Genomic DNA, 21,500 nt, shown 5'->3' with positions numbered 1-21,500 from the left:
GGAGAATTCTACCCCATTCTCATGTAAATTTATACCATGTCCTTATTGACTATTGTTCATAATATAAAGATTTATTGAAGTATGTTTATTTGTTAGCTCGAAGTACTTTTCTCCCAAAAATATGCCATTTCATCTAGGCATTTTTTTAAAAATAAAATTGTCAGCTTTGCAAAATTGTTAGTATTTTATCTTTTCCTTTGTATTTTGTCTCAGTTTCATTCCTGAAGTCTTATTTTATGACTTAATCTTAACTATTTTGAAGACAATGTTATCTAGGTAGTACAGCTCAGGTACTTCTGATTCTTTAAAGTTATTGAAATTACTGTATATATACTTTGTATTTCCTTATATAGCTTTTTCTGTCCCCACTCCCAACATAAACTTTTTGGAGAGCATGGCCTTTAAATGTTTATCTTTGTATCTCTAGGATTTAAAATATTCCCTTGATGTTGTTTTTCAGTGGGGGTAGAGTTTAGATCTGTGACTTCATTGGTATTTGAAACTATGCAACACTGCTTTTCTTGTAATTTTTCAGTTAAAGATGCATTAGGATTGTTTAGAAATAATGTAGTATTTTATATTTGTATAATTTATGCTTATGAATTTTATGTTCTTATGTATATTACATATATTAATAGTCTCCATTGGCTAGTATTATAACTAGTATTAGCTTTGATATGTTGTTTAACATTTTAAAAAACAGAAGTATTTTGTAAACATAGTAGATTCCTAATAGATGTTTGTGGAATTTAATTGAACATAGGAATGTGGGAGTTGCTAAACCAGATCAAACTACATGTGGTTTTTTTATGCTGCTGTTTCACCTTTGGCAGCATTTCAGTTTTTGATGCCTTATTAGAAAGCCAGACTCAATTTTGCTAAATTGTTCATTTATCCATAACAGCACTGGATTTCTTTCCTTGTGCTTTCTGGTCCTTAGGTATCAGCTTGTTCCTTTGATACAGGATTAATTTAGTAGTATTCTATAAAGCCCTGGGCGCCAGTAACAAAATAACTATATAGCTTAAAGGATAGAGCTACATATAGTGTAATGTTTATTGAGCAGTTCAAGTTTGTTAGTCATTCACAGTTCTAGGAACATGTTCAAGTTTCACCAAAAACCAGAGAAATAGTTTCTTTGTTCCAAACTTTCCTTACTAGTGGTTGAAAACATCTTTTCAGTCAGCATTTCAGAAACTTTGCTTTAGTTGATTTGTTTTATGCAATCCTGCCTATTTGGGTGGTTTTCAATTACTGTGTTTACTATGAAATAACACCTTTTTAGTCAGATATTGAAATGGGAATGCATCAAAGTTATTTGTCCATGAGTGATGTTCTTGTGTCCTTAGATCAGTTCTTAATTTTCAATAATAATCATTTATCAAAAGTCTGCTCTGTGAAAGACGACTAGGCTCTATGAGAGCAGAAACAAAAATGCCTGCACTCAAAAAACATTTAATTTTTATCTTTTGTACTCAAACTATTTTAAAGGATTAGTTGTCTTACATTCATAGTTCTCTTTTTGTGAATAGCTTTTGACTGAAAATGATGCTTTTTCTATTATGTAAAGAGCAGGTGTTTGTTATTGTTCTTCTAAGGGGCTAATAGGTTGTGATATATGAAGGGAGTATATATTCTGAAAACCAAAAGAGGAAAATTAATGTTAACCAGTATTTCCTCTGCCTATTATTAAAGGGAACGTATATGTCTTTTTAAAAATATTTCTAAGATCCTTGTAAAAAATCTCACTTCTCTTCTTGTTCAACTTTATAAGTTCTAGTGTCAATAATTTTCTTTAATCTGGCTTCCACTTGTCATCTTCTTGTTTTTTTACCTAGGTCTCTTGTTGTGAACCTAGGCCTAGTTCTGTGTCTTAAATTGAAGAAACTTTAAAAAAAATGTGGTATTGATGCTTTTTATACTTGGGTTGCACTTCATACTTCCTTGAAGACCGTGGAAATAAACACACATACCACCCCAGTTTGAACTCCTCTTGAGACAAAAACAATTAAGAAGTAACATTCAATATATTGACTGCCTTCTGATAAACATATACCATAGTGTATCCTACTAGTTTCCCATCTCTGTAACAAGATGAAAATGTGATGTTATTTTTTTGGTTCTCCTTATTTCCTTCTACATCAGTTTTACTCAATTTGTCCTTTCTTATTCCCCAGTGATGTTCCATTATGTTCATGTATTATAGTTTAAAAAAAATTCCTATTTGTTTTTAGTTCTTTGCTTCCTATGAAAATGATTCTAGGAAGATTTTGGTTTGTATGAAACCTTTGTTTTCATTTTTTATTTCCTTGGATTATATTTTTAGTAATGGTATTATGTGGTCAAAGGGAATGAATAAATTAGTTATAAATAAGTTAGTTACTTTTCTTGCATAATTTATATTGATATCCAGAATCATCATTGTAACCACTTCAAAGCTTTATCAACAGCATATCAGTAGGTAATCCTACTATCCTTCCAACATTTTTCATGAAATGAAGTATAACACCATTTGTAATGTGAATTCCTCAAAACTTTTAATGCCAATCATGTTTTCATGTAGTCATTTGCAGTCTGCAATTATTTTTAAAACTGCTCATATGCTTTGGCTACTTAATAAAACCAGAAAGTAATTCTTGGTAGCATATATTTTTGTCACTTCCCTATATATTTTGGACAATAAATATCCATGATATTTGATGTAAATAATTTATTACCACTCTTCTGTTTTTCCAATTCTGTTATAATAGAAAAATTTTAAAAGGTTTTCAAGTTTTATGTAGTCTCAATTGTCTCTTTTATGATCTCAGTGTTTTTTTGGAAGTCAAAATAGAAGATGTCAGAGCAAGGTTGTGCTTGTAATTAAGGTTCTTTTATGAGGGTATAATTAGGTCTACTAGAAAATTGGTCTGGGGCAGCTAGTTGATGAGGTGGATAGAGCACTAGCTCTGCTGTCAGGAGGACCTGAGTTCAAATTTGGCTTCAGACACCTAAGGCGACCTAGCTGTGTGACTCTGGGCAAGTCACTTAATCCCAATTGCCTCAGCAAAAAAAAAAAAAAATTGGTCTGCTGCCCAGAAATTATACCACAAAGAATTTTTTTTAATTTGGCAATTGCCTTCTGTCAATATTCACATTTCTGAAAGGAGTTGAATTTTATGCTCTCTTTGCACAGTAGTTCTCACTCCCTACTCCCCTGCCATCTTGTCATTAACCACTTTTTGATCTTAACCACAGACCCTGCTTGGAGGTTTAACTTTTTATTCTCTTGAACTTCTGCTTTAGAAGACTTCCACATTCTCTTCCTTGGTCTCCACTGACCAAATCAGTCTTAACTGTTCCTACTACAAAATCTTGCAGTTTTTACTGACCTATGCATCCATTGACAATCCATGTAACTTTTCAGATTGAAGTGTCCCTCACTGACCACTGCTCTTCTGTGTTTGTAATCGATCTTTCCCTATTAGAATGTAATCACTTTAGGATCATAACTGCCTCTAGGTTTGTATTTTTATTCCCAGAATTTAGGTTTGGCAGATTCTTTTCACTTGGCAAGTATTTATTAAGTGCCTACTGTGTCAGGTACCTTGGTAAGTAAGTATAGGAAGTACAAAGGAAAGCAAAAATGGTCCCTGCCCTCAAGGAGCTTACAATTAACTTAACATGTAAATATATTCAAAGTTATATAAAGTTATATAAAGTAAATGTGAATTTACTTCTTAAAGGACAAAGAACTAGCTGTAGGGAAGATCTCATGCAGAAGGTTGATTTTGAAGGGAGCTAAGGATTTTGAGAGGCAGAGTTAAGAAGAGAGTACATTACAGGTATAGAGAAAGTTCAGAGGCAAAGAGAGGGATACTAGAATTTGAGAAACAGCAAGAATGCCATTTCTTCTAAATACAGATTGTATGAAGGGATTAATATGAGTTAATGCTAGAAAGCTAGGCTAAAGCCAGTTATCAAACATTTCAAATAGAGGAGTTTATATTTATGCAAAAACAATAGGGAGATGCTTAAGAATTTTTTGAAAGGTAGAATGATAAGATCAGATCTCTGTTTTAAGGATATGGCTTTGGCAGCTGTGTAGACATGAACTGTGAAAACATGTGAGAGGTGAATTATGGAGGTCACTGCCGGAAAGAGACAGAATAGATGAAAAAGACTGCCAAGGCAGAACTGACAAAATTGTATATTTTTGGCTGAATGGCTGTATATTTTTGAGGATTTAAGAAAGACTAAGTTGTGAAGATAGTATTGCCTTGATGCACAATAGGGAATTTTGTTAGTAATGAATTTTGGGGAGATGATTTCTGTTTTGAATATGTTGAATTTCGGTGGCCTAGAAGACGTTTAGCTTGAAATAATATTTTTAGTAATTTAGGACTGGAACTCAGGAGAAAGACTAGAGTTGGATATATAAATCTATGAGTCATCTGAATAGAGATAGTAATTGAATCCATGGCAACTGATGAGGTCACTAAGAGAGTGTATAGAGAGAAGAGCATTCAGAACAGAGGCTTCCCAATACATCCACAATTAGGGGGTGGTGTATGGATGATGATCCAGCAAAGGAACGGTGAGACAGGTAGGAGGAGAGCCAAGAGAGAACAGTATCACAAAAATTTAGAAAGGAGAGGGTATCCAAGAGAAAAAGGTAGTCAACAGTGCCAAATGCTCCAGAGAGGTCATGAAGGATGAGGATTGGAAAAAAAGCCATTGGTTTTGGCAATTAATTCTCCCCTTGGCCACAGTTGTAAAAGGTATCTGATCTTATTCTTTCCTAAAAATATTAAAATGTGAATTTTTTTATTCAGGTCACATATCTATTAAATTTACTTTGGCATATTGAGGTGATGGTCTAATCCTAATTTCTGCCTAAATTCTGCCAAATTTCAGTTTTCCCAGCAGTTTTTACCAAAAAGAAGCATATCATATCATAAATCTAAAGCTGGAAAGGATCTCTACTTTATAATTGAAGAAAGTCCCAAGAAAAGTAAATAAATGACTTGACCAGGGATACCCATCATTAATTGATATATTTGACTTTCTCTAACCCTAAACTACAGTTTTCATTTATTTTTGTTTATTTCTTGCTTATCCAGCCTGGTCTGTTCATTTACTTTTCAATTTTAATTAGTACCAAATAGTTATGATGTTTGATGATTACTGCTTTATAATAAAGTTTGCAATCTTCTAAAAGTGTCAAACTCTTATCCTCCTCCCTCCCCACCCTGAAAAAAAATTATTTAGACTAGAGAGTATGTCTTTCTTTATTCTAACTTCTTTGATATCTCTCTGATTAGATTTGCTGGTTCCTCCTTGAGAAATCTACCTTCTTTTTTCCCCTAATTTCTTTGATTATTGTTCTGGACATTTCAGATGGCTTCACAGAATAATTTATGCTATTTCACCTTAATCATTCTGATTCATTATCCTTTGTGGAAGGTACTTGGCCATTGAAATGTATTATTATTATTTTTTTTAATGCTTGCTCATTTCTACTCAGTAAGCTTTAATTTGTTTTAGTCAATCATTCTAGTTTTTTTTCCTGTGATATACTTGTTCTCTCAGAATTACCATTATTCCATTGATTTCATGCCCTTCTCCCCCACCTCTAGAATCTATTTTGTGTTCTTGGGTTTGAATGAGGTCTGTTTCCTTCAGAAGTAACATTCCAAGGGCTAAGAGGGTGACTGTGAAGATTTCTTCAGAGCATCATGAATGATAGGATCATGTATTTAGTCCTAAAAGGGACCTCAGAGACTGCTAGTTCAACCTCCTCATTTTATAGGTGAGGAAACTGACCTTTCCTTGACCTCTTTCAAGTCAGTTTTTTAATATCAAATATTTTACTTTTTCCCCATAATTTTGATTTTGTTCTATTATTTCTTACTGTCTCACAAGATATTAATTTTCCCTTAATCTATTTTGATTTTCAGAGATTTTCTATTTTGATTATTAAAGTTATATTATTCTCTTATTTATTCTTTTACTGATTTCCAGAGTTTTTATTTTATTTTTACTTCTTGATTCATTTCTTAACTATTTCATGTAGTTTGTAGCAAACTATTTTCTTTTTCATCTCTGCTTGCAGTTATTATGGAATTTCATCTTCTAGGCTGAATTTTTAAGTACTAGAGCAACAATTTTTTTATACTAGTTAAGATCATTTCTCTAACTTTAGTTCCTGAATTAGGACTTTGTGCCGAAGATAGAAACCACCTCTTGCTGCTCTTTTGAATGGGATGGTCAGCCTCCTTTTATTCACTAGAATCTTAGTTCCTATGCTCCCCTTCAATTCCTAGAGTTTTCCTTGGACCTCTGAGATCCAGAGTGGGAATTTAATACCTTCTATGACATCTCAGGCCAGAGCTCTAGGGACCTTGGAACCCTGAGTACATGGATTGTCCTGGTCAAGGATGGAGATATATATATATATATATATATATATACACACACACATAACCTATAGATACTCTGTATTGATATCATTCCAGATAGCTGCTTTTGAAACTCCTCAATGTGGGTTTCTTACTACTCTGAAATTTATTTAGGTTAATGCTCCATTCTTGCTGCCTCCAAATATAGACTACATATCTCTAGCCTGACTGTTTTTACTGGGAGGTTTCTGGTTTATTTTGTGCCTTTATGTTGGCTGTATTAATGACCTCTCCCTTTTCTATTCCCCTTGGGCTTATGGCTTTTTTTATATATATATATATATATATATATATATATATATATATATATTATATAGTTCTGGGTGGAAGAAGTCACTTGGTTATAGTTTTTGTTACTGAAATGTAGGATCTGGGCAGTTTACCTCTCTTCAGCAGCCATATTCGCCAGGATTTCGCATTCAATTTAGCAAACATTCTCCTTTTGATTTTCTAATTTTCTAACTTAGTTTTTACTAGTATTTCTACTATTTATCTGATCCCTATTGAATTCCCTTTGCTATCTATCATGCACTTTTGTCTTTTTTTTTTTTTTGTAAACATCTGTGTCACCTCCAACTTTAACCTCTTCTGTTCCTCTTTCTAAGTTGTATAATCCTGAGAAAACTGAGTCCAATATGGACTCATATAATCATGTTATCTCTTCTCCATAGACCCTCATTGTTCCTTTTACTCTTTCTTGATTATCACATTCATTTAGTAATTTTTTCCCAAATGTCTCTGTCATTGCTCTATCATCCTCATCAGATCTTTCATTTTTCTTGACAGAAAAAAATTCTTTCATCAAATACAGATAGATAAATATCATAAAACTCTTTCACATTTTCACTTAATCTGCTTTTCATTCTCTAATCCCTGAGGATCCCTGAGGTGAGTTGTGTTTTCTCTTTGTCAAAGTTAACTCTCTGTATTTATACTCTTGATGGGATTCCTATCCATGAGTGAAGTCTTCTTAAGAAGACATTGCTAGCTGCTGTTACTGTTTCTCATCTTTTGGAAAATGCCATCCATATCCAGCGAAAGAAATAGACTGAATGTAGATCACTTTTTGGGGTTTTTTTTCTTTGTGATTTTTCCCTTTTATTCTAATTTTTCTTTCACAACATTACTAATATGAAAATATGTTTAAAATGATTGTACATTTATGACCTATATCAGATTGCTTGCTGTCTTGGGGAGAGGGCAGAGGAGGGAGAAAATTTGAAACTCAGTTTTCAATATTCATTTTTATAAGATTCTGAGTTTCAAATTTTCTTTACATGTAATTGAGAAAATAAAATAATAAGTGAAAAATTTAAACTTTCTCATCTTCCTGGCAATAATTTTTTTCCCCTCCTGAGGGGAAAGTGACTTGCCCAGGGTCACACAGCTAGGAAGTGTTAACTGTATGAGACCAGATTTGGACTCGGGTCCTCCTGAATTCAGGGCTGGTACTCTACTGCACCACCTAGTTGCCCCCAATAAAAATTTTTTTAAACTATTTGCATATCTCTGATCAGCAAAATACAATCTTTCTAGGTATAAAGAGAAACTCTTGTTAAAGTTCTTGACATGTTTATATGTTTTTCTTTTCTTCCAGATAGAGCATAAATTAAAGAGAATATAATTCAAAAGAAGGAAGACCAAATCAAGATGTGTAGCTCTGTTGCTGCCAGATTGTGGTTCTTGACAGATCGTCGAATCAGAGAAGACTACCCACAGCAGGAGATATTACGAGCTCTAAAGGCCAAATGTTGTGAGGAAGAATTAGACTTCAGAGCTGTGGTGATGGATGAAATTGTATTAACAGTCGAGCAAGGGAATTTGGGTAAGAATATGCCTAAGGGAAGGAAGTGTTATGATTTTGGTTCCTTTGTGGAATAGTAAGTATTAATCATTCAACATTTTCAAAAACTAAAGAAACCCAACTTAATGATAAGAGTCTCAACCTTTGAAATAGACCTCTTTAAAGAAATTAGTGAAAATCTATTTAATGGAAATGTCATAATTAAAAAGATCCTTTATAATAGAGTAAGAAACAATCCAATAATCTAAATCTAAAATAATACATTAGTTTCTTTAATTTCTGCTATATTTTCTTAGTGAATATTCTGCAAGCTAATTTTGAGGATCTCATTTTGATATTCCAGGGTTGAATAGAATTTACTTGGGTATGCATGTCTGAAGATGTCTTAATATCTGTTTTTTAATATTGTCACATTTGTTTCCCATTAGTAGAAATGATGAATGCCTTGACTTGACTCAAAAGCTTTTTTTGCTACATCACCCTCATCTTTGCTCTACATAAGGAGGTTTCATATCCTATGTTTTACCCCATAAGTCAGTCCTTACCAATTGCATTTGAATTTCTGCTTTACCAAGATGTGACTTCCTTTTTGGTCTTTTTATTAACTTGGAGGCTTTTACTTGGGTTTAGAAGTGCTATGTGGTGACCAAATGGATTTGGAATTTCTGGTTGGTTTTCACAAAATTTAAATAGTTAAGACAAAAATTTGATAAAGACATGGGAGAGTTAAGAGTTTCCAGGCCACTTATTTGTCTCATGATTTTAGACTCACAATGGGAAGTTACAATTCCATTCTCTTTTCTGTAAAATGAGAAAACACTCTTAAGAATGATATTAATTTTCTTTTTCTATTTTTGAGGATACTTTTTAAACTTAGGTATTAATTTACTTTCCTTTGGAAACTGATATATTAAATGACTTATTGTCATATATATATTGTTACATAAAACAACACTGGTATTGGTATTAAAAAAGGTAAGACTTTTGCTTTGATATCAACAAAAGAACTTTCCAATTACCTTTCACCAGAGATAGTCAACAATGGAACAAATTGTCACCATTTCTAACTTAAAAAATCTTTATTCCTTCTCACTGTTTCATAAAGTACTTCTCATAATTTTCATTGTCTTCCTCATAAGATTTTATAAGCTACTTTTAAAATTTTTTTATTGATATATTTTAACATTGATTATATCCCAATAAACAGTCCTCATTTGCCTTGCCATTAGAAAAAGTTAAGCAAAATCATTTACTTTAACTGTTGTAACTGACAGTATTTATATTGTTTCTACCTTTACATAATTTAACATTTTTTAAAAGAAAAAAAGTGTCCAGTCCAAATATCCAGTCATTTGGAAGCAAGATTGACAATTTTGTTTTTCCTGAATTCTGTTCCTTAGTATTTTTTTTATTTATACTATTATAGCCATCATGTGTTTTGGTTTTTTGGTCAGCTTTTTCCCTTTCTCTATTAAATTGTGTTGCCATAATTTTTTTTTAATGATTCTTTGTATTTGTCATCTCTTTTAGTACAATGACCTATTGTTTATCTGGGACAATTTGTTCAGCCATTTTCAAATTGTAGTTTTTTGTTTTAAATAGTACTGATATCAAGTCACTGACTTTGAGGGATAAAAATCAGACTTGGTATTGATACGGATGTAGCCCCCTTTAAGATTCCTTGTCTGATCTACAACTTCCTTTGGGACTGATCTTTGATTTCAAGATCTGGTTAAAACCACTCTTTTGTATTCCAAAGGGAAAGATCCGGATCTGAGCCAGTTTGGACTGTACCCAGCCTCCATTCTAATAATCTGCTCAGGTAGCCCAATCCCCACCTGGTGGGTTCTGGCTATCCAGGAATAGACCTGGGCTCCACCCATATGCCCCTTTAAGCAGATAAAAGAGCTAAACAGGAATCATCCCTTGGTGGAGAGTTGAAAGATGCCAGCAACATGCTTTGCATCACAGACTCTCTGTCCTGCAGCTTTGGTGTATTTCTTCCTCTATCTAATACCTTTTACTAACCAGACTTTAACCTTACTTCCAAACCCGACAATAAACCTCTTTTTATCAATCTAGATTTCCGGGCTTGTAAATTCATTTACAGGGTCTCACCGCCTCTAGACCTCATTTAACTTTGTATCCTTGCGCTGAATCCAAAAGGGGTTGCAGGGGAGCTCTATGGGACTTCCTGTACCCCAATCCTGCCACTAGACCTCAGTTAATCCTAATTTTATTGAGGTATAGATTTCATCATTCATGCAAAAAAAATGAAACTCCATCTTGAAATTGGCTATTGTGTCCTGTTCTATACCATCACCACTATCACGTCACCCATCATTAGTTTTTTCAAATTAAATAATCCCATTTCTTCTACTGATTCTTATGACATAATTTCAGCATCTTTGACTATCCTGAATTTCCCATCTCTAGATGCATCCATTTAATCATTCATGCAAAAAAAAAAAAAAAAATGAAACTCCATCTTTTCCTTTATTCTCCAGCAAACCACCCCTGTAATCATCCATTCTTTCTGTCTTTCCCCATCAAATAGTTCTTTCCTGTTTGCCCACAAACATGTTCATCTCTCCACTGTCTTTAAGAAACCCTTATGGATAATTTACCTTTCAGATCTTTGGAGAAGGGAGTAACTTAAGACCAAAGAAGAACTAGAGAACATTATGAAAGGGAAAATGGATGACTGATTACATTAAATGAAAAAGTTTTTGCACAAACAAGATTAAAAAAGGAAGTACAAAGCTGGGAAAAAAATCTTTACAGCCAGTGTTTCTGATAAAAGATCTCATTTCTAAAATATATTAAAGAACTATGTCAAATTTATAAGAATATAAATTGTTCCACAATTCATTAATTGTCAAAGGACATGAACAGACAATTTTCAGATGATTAAATTAAAGCTATCTATAGGTATGTGAAAAAATGATCTAAATCACTATGGATTAGAGAAATGCAAATTGAAACTACTCTGGTGTACCACCTCATGCCTCTCACATTGGCTAAGATGACAGGAAAAAATAATGATAAATATTAGGGGAAATGTAGGAAAACTTGGGACACTAATGCATTGCTGGTGGGGTTATAAAATGGTCCAACCATTCTGGAGAACAATATGGAACTATGCCCAAAGGGATATAAAACTGCATACTTTGATCTAGCAGTGCCACTACTGGATCTGTATCCCAAGGAAATCATAAAGAAGGGAAAAAGACCTACATGTGCAATAACATTTATAGCAGCTCTTTTTGTTGTGGCATGGAACTGGAAACATAGTGGGTGTCCATCAATTGGGGAATAGCTGAATAAATTGTGGTGTATGAAGATAAAGGAATATTATTGTTCTATAAAAAACAATGAACAATCTTATATATATTCTGTTTAAAAAATGATGAACTTACAGAACAGGAACCCAATCTAGCATCTGCTTCCGAAGCTTTCCTAGAGAAAACAGAAGAAAAAAGTGTCTTGGAGGACCTTTTGCCATCTGACCCTCCCTTGATTAGGGTTTAGTGCAGGGATAGTTCATGGCTTCTCCTAAAATATCTGCATAGTTTTAGACCCACACCTGTTGGAGTCAAAAAAAATTTTTGATTGGATACATATCTAAAAGACCTTGTACTATTTCTAAACTTTGTCTGAAACTATTCTACAATGTGCACCTTTTTAACCTCGAGTCTGGGTGGGCGTATATTAACATGCAGGGATTTTGTTACATGCTATGGCCTAACCACAGTGACTTCTATTGGTTGAATTTGTCTCTTGGAGGCCTGTTCCATTTTCTGAGGAGGTGATAAAGGAGTACACCTGGAAAATGTAAGAAAGAAAGGCCTGTGAAGATTTACATGAACAGATGCTGAGCAAAACAAGCAGAACCAGGAATACATTGCATACAATAACTGCAAGAATGCGTAATGATCAACTATGAAAGACTTGGTTCTTCTCAGTGGTTTAATAATCCAAAGCAATTCTAGTAGACTTTGGAAAGAAAATGCCATGTGCATCTAGAAAAAGAATTATGGAGATTGAATGTAAATCAACACATGTTTACTTCTTTTTTTCTGGGGTTTTTTTTCTCTCCCATGGTTTTTCCCTTTTGCTCTGATTTTTCTCTCCCAAGATGATTCATAAAGCAATGTGTATTAAAAATAAATAACTTTTTTTTTTTAAAGAGTATAAAGACACAAATGAAACCAACAAAGAAAAAAAAAAAAAAAAGAAATCCTTACTAACTACTACCATCCCCCTCAGATTTTTTCTCTTTTTCTGTCCTCTTTTTCATAGTGAACATCCAGAAAAGACTTTTATGGTAAAATAAAAACTTAGCTTTTTATATTCATTATAATATAGCCTCAATCTCTCTCCAAACTTATTATATCTTACTTTTATTTCTGTAGTTCACTCAAGCTAATCTTTTTTACACATCTTCACTCTGTTTTTCATCTCCGTACTTTGCATTAGCTGTTCCTTGTATCTTTGATGCATTTCTTCAATTGTACATTTAGAATGAATACTTTGGGTTTCCTCCAAAACAAAGTTTGAGTTACCTTTACACAAAAACTGATCCTTATAGCTGCCTCATGTTCTGTCCTCCAGTTACTGTTTATATTTTTAAAAGACTTATGTAATGCATATTTTTATCCCTAGTAAAATATAAGTTTCTTAGAGGCATGACCATTTTATTTTTTGTCTTCATTTTTTCCCTTGCTCCTATCTGACACATAGTGGGTATTTGTTGATTGATTGATTGATTTGATTCAGTGCCTCTTCTCATCTTTCACCTTTTTGTGACATTCTTCTATCCTTTATTATTTTGACACAAGTTGCTCTCTGTTTTCAAATCCTCTTGTTTTGTTTTATTCTAAGCAGTTTATGTTCTAAGCAGTGCTTTCTTAGAACTTGCTGGATTCAATATTTTTAGCCTTATTTCCCTGGGGATAATTGCAATGACAAATTGCCTATGTCTTTTTCCCATCGGGGGTTGTTGTTCTCCTCAACACAGTCTTTGACAGCCACACCTACTAATGTCTTACTAACATTTTGTCATTACTTTGTAAACCTGCCTAATTTTGCCTTACTCCTGGAATCTTCTTAATTTGATTTTTTGTTAAAGGATACTTTTCTTCTCTGGTCTTCATTTTGAATTCCTCTCTTCCTCCTTCTCTTGCAATTGGACCCTTTTTCTTCAGGTTCTTTTCCAGTCATACTCTTTAACTGTGGGGTTCTTTTCTTCATTCAGCTTTAACCCCATTTTCTTCCTTCATCATTAGTTTTTCTCCTTTTTCAATTCTAATGCTTCAGTTTTTCCTTCAATCCTTTCAAATTTCCCCTCCTTGAATTTAATCCTTGGACTCCTTCTCTGTTCCGAATCTTCTGAATTTCCTTTACAATCTGTTGTTCTTTTTTTCATTCATATAACCTCCTGTAAAAATTTGTAAATAATTTAGTCTCTAACAAAATTGACTCATGCTAATATTGATCAAGAAAAGACTATATTTATCTTAGGTAGCTGAAGGAAAACAACTTAAATTAATGAACAAGATGAAGAAAGCACAGTTAGAGAAAGAGAAAACTGAAGAAAGCCTATTTTACAGAAGACAAGAGTAGAGAAAGTGTCAAGTAAGAGTAGTGATTGACAACAATGCATTAATGTGTCTGTCTTCCCATAGCCCCTCCAATATTTGGCATTTTCCTTTTTTTAGTCACCTTTGCTAATATGTTGGGTATGAGGTAGAGCTTTAGAAATTTGAAATTTTCTGAATAATTTGGAGCATTTTTTTTTTTTTTTTTTTTTTTTTTTTTTTTTTTTTTTTTTTTTTTTGCTGAGGCAGTTGGGGTTAAGTTACTTGTCCAGAGTCACACAGCTGGGAAGTATTAAGTATCTGAGGCCAGATTTTAACTCAGGTCCTCCTAGTGCTCTGCCCACTGTGCCATCTAGCTGTCCCTGGAGCATTTTTTCATAGAAATTGTTAATAGCTTTAGTGTCTTTAAATATTGCCTTTTCATATCCTTTGGCCATTTATCATGGCTCTTATTCTTATGAATTATAAATAATTAAGCAAGAAAGATGATTAGGTAGACAAGAAAGAGTATGTGGGAAAAGAGTAGTCATGACATAAATGATAATTCATTGAAGACTAAGAATTGGTGAAGTAGGTAGGAAAGAACCAAAAGAGAGTAATGTTCCCAAAGCTCAGAGAAGAAAAGGTTTCTAGAAAGACGTAGTCACTTCTCCATAGTAGCAAATAGATTTCAAAGGATGATACCTAAAAAACCTCATCAAATATATGTCATTTAAGAGTTGATTGGTAATTTTGAGGAGAACCATTTCAATTAAGCCATGGAGTCAGAATCTAGATTCCGAAGAATTAGAAAATGAATGAGAGGGGAGGAAATAGAGATAAATTTTTATAGGAATTTGAGTAACAGATGAAAAATATATTCTACATTGTAACTTTCCCTATCATGATTTTAATACATCATGGGTTGGAATAAGAAATTAAATGGGAATTTGGGGGGACCTGCAGAAAGTGCAGATTACACATAGAAAAAGTTTAAAAATTCAGAAATGCATAAAATATGTGTATAATAATGTATAATATCAACACAAACTTTACAGTAAAGTGCTGTAAACACCCTGTAAAAGGAAAAGAAAAAATCCTGACTTCTCTGATACAAGGAGAGGGACAAAAAATTTTACATGAATTTTCCAGATTGTGGGAGCACTGTACTGCTAATAATCCCTGTGATGTGGAAGGAATAGGATGATAGCTTAAGAGCATGATTGTGAAAACTTCTTAAGCTTGAGAGAGAATTAGTTATTTATGAAAGCAATGGGAATAAACCAGATTTAAGATTCAGTAGAAAGCAAAGATTAGTGAGGATGCGATCTGTTGAAAAAGATGGAATCAAGGACATAGGTTGATCAAGGACATAAGTAGAGAAGTTGGCCTTGCAAAGCTAAGGATCCCTTTATCTACTCAGAGCCTGGTAGAAAGGTAAGAAGTGAATGGAGATATAAAGTAGTTTTGAGAGGAAGAGAAGGGGAGAAGAAGGAACTTTGTACATGTGCTGCATATATAGCTGGTTCAGTTCATTACTGCTCTATTGGAACTGATTTGGTTCATCTCATTGTTGAAGATGGCCATATCCATCAGAATTAATCATCATATAGTATTGTTGTTGAAGTATACAATGATCTCCCAGTCCTGCTCATTTCACTCAGCATCAGTTCATGTAAGAATCTCCAGGCCTTTCTGAAATCATCCTGCTGGTCATTTCTTACAGAACAATAATATTCCATTATATTCATATGCCACAATTTATTCAGCTATTCTCCAATTGATAGTTATCCACTTAGTTTCCAGTTTCTGGCCACTACAAAGAGGGCTGCCATAAACATTCTTGCACAATCAGGTCTCTTTCTCTTCTTTAAAATCTCTTTGGGATATAAGCCCAGTAGTAACATTGCTGGATCAAAGGGTATGCACTGTTTGATAACTTTTTGAGCATAGTTCTAAATTGCTCTCCAGAATGGCTGGATGTATTCACAGTTCCACCAACAATGTATCAGTGTCCCTGTTTTCCCATATCCCCTCCAATATTGTGCCTTATCTTTCCTTATCATTCTGGCCAATGTAACAGGTGTGTAGTGGTATCTCAGAGTTTTCTTAATTTGCATTTCTCAGATTCAGTTTTTTAAAAAAAAAAAAAACCTCTTTCACGTGCATCTCGATAAACATTTTATTAAGCAGTTCTGTGTGCCAAAATTCCTGTATTTGGGGACACAAAAAGAGCCAAAGACAGCTCCCAAAAAACTTACAATTTAATGGGGAAGACAACTTGCAAACTGCATACAGTTTTTTTTTACATTTTATAAGTATAAATTTTTTTTGACAGTACATATGCATGAGTAATTTTTTTTTATAACATTATCCCTTATATTCATTTTTCCAAATTTACTCCTCCCTCCCTCTACTCCCTCTCCTAGATGATAGGCAATCCCATACATATTATATATGTTACCGTATGACCTAGACACAGTATATGTGTGTAAATCCAATTTTCTTGTTGCATGTTAAGAATTGGATTCCGAAGGTATAAGTAACCTGGGTAGAAAGTAGTGCTAACAGTTTACATTCAATTCCCAGTGTTCCTTCTTTGGGTTTAGTTGTTTCTGTCCATCATTGATCAACTGGAAGTGAGTTGGATCTTCTTTATGTTGAAGTGTATACAGTATTAATAACAAATAAGAGGCAAGGTATTGGAACTAAAAAGGATTAGGGAAGGCTTCCTGTAGAAGGTAAAATTTTAGTTACTTTAGCCAGGGAAATAAATATTCCAAAAGAGGATGGAGAGTTCTAGGCATGGAGTATAGTCAGAGAAAATACCTGAAGCCAGGAAAGTATCTTGTTTATGGAACTATCAGAAGATCAGTTGTCACTAGATTATTATACTTGTTGGGAAATAAGGGGAAAGAATATTGGACAGGAGAAGGCTAGGTTCTGAAGGGACATGTCAAGGAGGACATTTTGGATTTGTTTCTGGACAAATAGGAAGTCAGTGTTTATTGGGTCTTCAGGAAAAAGAGTGGAGGATGGATTGAAGAGGAGAGAGTCTTGAGGCAGGTTACTCAGCAGTAGGGTATTGCAATGAAGTGATAAGAGTGTACTAGAGTGGTAGAAGAAAAGGGGGTATATTCAAGAGATGTTTGCAAAGGTGAAATCAATAGGCCTTGGCAAGTAGCTTGGATGGAAGTGGATGGGTTAGGGTTAGGGTAGTGAGGAATTTAGGATGACTCCTAAATTGAGACTAAAAGGATAGTGTTGCCCTCCACAGTAATAGGGAAAGGGAGGAGGTTTAGAAGGAAAGATGAGTTCTGTTTTGAACATAATGAGATTACATTGTCTACCAGACATTTATTCAACAAAAGTTTTCTGAAAACCTACTGGTTTTTATTTTGCTTTATCTTTAACTTCTATCCCCTACTGGCACTGTGCACTAGGGATAGAAGAAGCACAACTTCTATAATCTGAGAAAAATTATATTCTTTTGGAGAAAACAATTTATACATAAATACAAACGATCAAGAAGCATCTCTTTAGACTTCTCATCCTCTTCCTGGAGAAAAGCTCTGTTGGCTCCACACTTAAGAAAAGTACTTTCCTGCCAAGAGTGTTATTTCAAGAAGGATCTTAACCATGATTCACTTCATTCACAAATAGTATTTCTGGCTTTTTTCTTCTCTTCTCTTTGCTAACCACCTTGCCTTTCTTACATAGGTATCCTCTTCTTCCAAACCTCCTTCTAATTTCCTTTAATTTCTTATCTTTTCCTATTAGAATATACTTCTTGAGTGTAAGGATTCATGGTTACTTGTATTTAAATTATCTTCAGTGCTTAGCACTGTGCCTTGCTCATAGTAAGGTCTTAATAAATGCTTTATCAAAAATAAATACAGGATAGTTAAATATGAGGTAGTTAGCAATGGAAGGTACTAGGAGTTTAAAGGACCACTAATGATACTTGGAAGTTAGTACTTGAAATGCACCTTGAAGGAAATAAGCGTTTCTATGAAATAGAGGTAAGAGGAAAAGTACATTCTAGAAATAAGGAACAGTCATGTAAAGACATGGGGACAGGAAATGGAAAGCTGTGTGGAAGAACAACTGAAGATCAGTTTATCTCTGTATTACAGAGTTCAGGAACTGGACTGTTTAGTGAGGCTGGAAATATGAGATTGGACCAAGTTGTAAATGGGTTTAAACATCAGAGGAGTCCATATTTTGACTGAGAAGTCATAGGGATCCACCAGAGTATATTGCATGATGTGGTCAATTTTGTACTTCAGGAAAATCTCTGAAGTAGATAAACTTGAGGCAAGACAACCGATTAGAAGTAATTGAGAGAAGTCCAATGAGAACTGGAACTTGAACAGCTAGCTGTGTGAAACCTCTATCTGCATGACTAGCTGTCCAATGTGAGAGAAGTTGTGGACATAAAAATGGCAAGATCCAGTAGCTGATTGGCTATGTGAAATGTAGTAGAGATAGAGAGGAGTTGAGGATAATGCCAAGATTATGAATCTGGAAGACTAAAAAATGATTAGTGTCCATATCTGAAATAGAAGAATTCAATAACATAAAATGATAGAATTTAAAATTTTTTGACTACTTAATTTTAATTTTTTTTTTACTTTAGTATAATCTCTATTTTTTTCCTTCCTTTAAAAAAATTATTATAGCTTTTTATTTACAAGATATGTTCATGGGTAATTTTTTAGCATTGACTCATGCAAAATCTTCTGTTCCAACTTTTCCCCTCCTCCTCCTCATCCCCTCTCCTGGATGGCAGGTAGACCCATACATGCTAAATATTTAAAGTATATGTTAAATACAATATATGTTTACATATCCATAGTTATTTTGCTGCACAAAAATCGGACTAAGATATAAGATAAAAAATAACCAGTGAAGGAAATCAAAAATGCAAACGGACAAAAACAGAGGGAGTGGAAATGCTATGTTGTAGTTCACACTGATTTCCCATAGTTCTTTCGCTGGGTATAGCTGATTCTATTCATTACTGAACAAATGGAACTCATTTGGTTCATCTTGTTGTTGAAGTATATAATGACGTCCTGGTCCTGCTCATTTCACTCAGCATCAGTTCATGTAAATCTCTCCAGACCTTTCTGAAATCTTCCTGCTGGTCATTTCTTACAGAACAATAATTTTCCATAACATCCACAACTTAAAGAATTTAAATTTTAGAAGAGATCATCTAGCCCAACCAATATACAAAGTAAACCCACTATAGGATACAGGACAAGTGGCTTTCATCTTCTGCTTGAAGATCTCTCCCAGGAGATTGTTCTATATTTTGATCTTGTCAAAATGATCAGTTAGACAGTTGTTGAAATAGAACTGGACCTTCGCAGAGAGACTGGTTAACTTTTAAGAACTTAAGTAGTAATGATTTAAAAATAAAATTTGATTTAAAAATTAAAAGCATAACAAATAATGCTCAGGTGTTGAATTTTTTTCTTTGGTCAGAGAACTGCAACATTTGAGAATAATATATTCTATTGATCTCCATAAAAATAGGTGCTATTTATGCTTATATATTAATTAGGTTAAAATAAGAAAAATTACAAGGAGATTATATAACTAGATTTTGATGGATTATAGCAAAAAATTCAAAATTATTGCCAATATTTATCCTAAATATTTATTGTAAAAATTATTTAACCCATCATAACATTGCACAACCATTTATTGATCATTCCTTTACCCCTCACATTTTAATTTGTTTTAAAAGAAAAATAATTCAAGAAATGATTACTAGTATATAATAATTCTACTGATAATACTGCTAAATTAGTATAATTTAGTTATACTGCTAATATTCTATACTGCTAATGATACTGATAATATAAAAAGACGGATTTCCATGTAACTGAATTTTTTTTTTTCTTTCCATGAATGGCATTGGATTTTTTTTTTTTTTTCTTCTTTGGGAGACAGAAACGTCTTCAACTTTTGACTTAAGCTTAGCTTCTAGTCTTTCCTATAAGATTACTAATGCCACTCAGGAGAAAGAAAGCAGGACTTGCTGATAATAACCCTGATAACATTTGTTTTTCTAGGGGTATTGGTAGGAAGCCAGGGAGAGGCTAGATTTCTGGGCTGATTTTTAGAAACTGGCTAGCTATTGTAGAACTGAAGGCGGATGAGAATTAAGTCAGTCTTGAGATTCTTACCATTTGAGTGGTTTCTTATGTATGTCTTTTTTAGTGATTTCCTTTGTGTATGTGTGTTAATTTTATGATAGATTGCCTAAGTCTTAGGTTTAAAAGTATACCAGAAGGTTTATATGATAACATGTTGCATCCTTGAACTCTTCTTCCAGAGTTTGGGGGATATTGGTAATCATTTATTTTAGGCAGAGAGAGAAAAAAATGAGTGTGTATGTGTGTATACATATGAAAACTGCTGGGATACTAGAAGATAGGGATATGAGTTAAATATTTTTTCTGTTTCAATAGCAAGAAGTGTCTTCTGGTATCATCTTTTAAAATAAGATGTTTATAGCCCTATTTCCCTCCTAACTAGTATGGTCTGCAGGCTTCTAGTAGCCCCAAGGCATTTAAGTGGGTCATTGAGGTTAGAACTATTTCATAAAAATACCAAGAAGTTATTTGCTTATTGAAATATTTTTCCCCTGTTCCAACTAAATATTTGTGTGAGGCTGTATTTTCTTCATATTTTTAACCAAAAATATTGCAACAGATTGATGCAGAAGCAGATATGACAATCCAGCTGTCTTATATTAAGCCATACATTAAAAAGATTACAAAAATATGTAAACCAATACCATTATTCTTACTATTTTTGAAAAAGTTATTTTTCACAAAAAATATTCATTTATATTAACATAATAAATTATTTCAAAATAAATATTTTAAAAATCATTTTTTTATTTACAATGTAGTAAAAATTGATAGGTATAATCTACTTAAATATAAGCTCTTCAGGATCTTCAGCAATTTTTAAGAATAGAAGAAGATCCTGAGACAAAAGTTTTAGAACTACTGTAGTGACCTAATTTGTTAATAATGCTGGTAGACCCCATTGAGGTTGGGATGGGTTAAACATTTTTTTAGGCACATATACTGTGTAGAGATTGTGCTAAATGCTGTGCTATTTTTAACTTAGTCCTTACAACAGTCCTGGGAGATAGGTGCTATTATGATCCCCATTTTTCAGAAAAGGAAATTGAGGCAGGTTAAAGCTAAGTGGCTTGTCCAGGGTCACCCAGCTAGTGTCTAAGGATAGATTTTATTTCTGGTCTTCCTTGCTCTAGACTCAACACTCAATCCTCTGTGCTAACTGCCTTATAAAACCCATACATATGATATCCATAGCCAAACAATGTGTAATTTAAATTCTTAATATTGCTGCATTTGTACTTTTTCTTGTGGAAGTATTTAATTTTTAGAGCTCTGGGCTTTTTGTGTTTTGTTTTAAATTTTAACATTTTTTTTTTCAGTAAAAGACTTTGCCATTGTCATAATGATGATATGGTAGGAAGCTCTAGAAAGATGTCAACAGAGTGCAAACTTTGGCAGATTTTGAGTTTGGGCTTAATGACTTAATTTGTTCAAAAACTGGTCTACTTAAGCAAGCACAGTGAAGCTTTAAAAATGAAATGTATCATGTACAAAGGAATAGCACTGT

General features: G+C 33.4%; 1 protein-coding gene across 10 annotated transcripts in view; it reads left to right on the top strand.

The window, feature by feature from the left end:
• RIMKLB (ribosomal modification protein rimK like family member B) overlaps positions 1–21,500 on the top strand; it is a 101,749-nt gene that overhangs the window by 24,778 nt on the left and 55,471 nt on the right. For 9 of the 10 annotated variants that reach the window (XM_074268985.1, XM_074268986.1, XM_074268982.1 and 6 more), the window contains exon 2: positions 8,038–8,265. In XM_074268985.1, coding sequence (XP_074125086.1) covers positions 8,091–8,265 — 175 coding nt within the window. In that variant the 5' untranslated portion in view covers positions 8,038–8,090. Of the gene's footprint in view, positions 1–2,340; positions 4,761–8,037; positions 8,266–21,500 lie in introns of those variants that run through there. The other variant, XM_074268981.1, reaches the window with a different exon arrangement.

Source organism: Sminthopsis crassicaudata, chromosome 5 (genome assembly GCF_048593235.1).
Source record: "Sminthopsis crassicaudata isolate SCR6 chromosome 5, ASM4859323v1, whole genome shotgun sequence".
In the NCBI taxonomy this organism is placed as follows: domain Eukaryota; kingdom Metazoa; phylum Chordata; class Mammalia; order Dasyuromorphia; family Dasyuridae; genus Sminthopsis; species Sminthopsis crassicaudata.
Note: the sequence above shows the minus strand (reverse complement) of the source record. Positions and strands in the feature narration are given on the sequence as shown.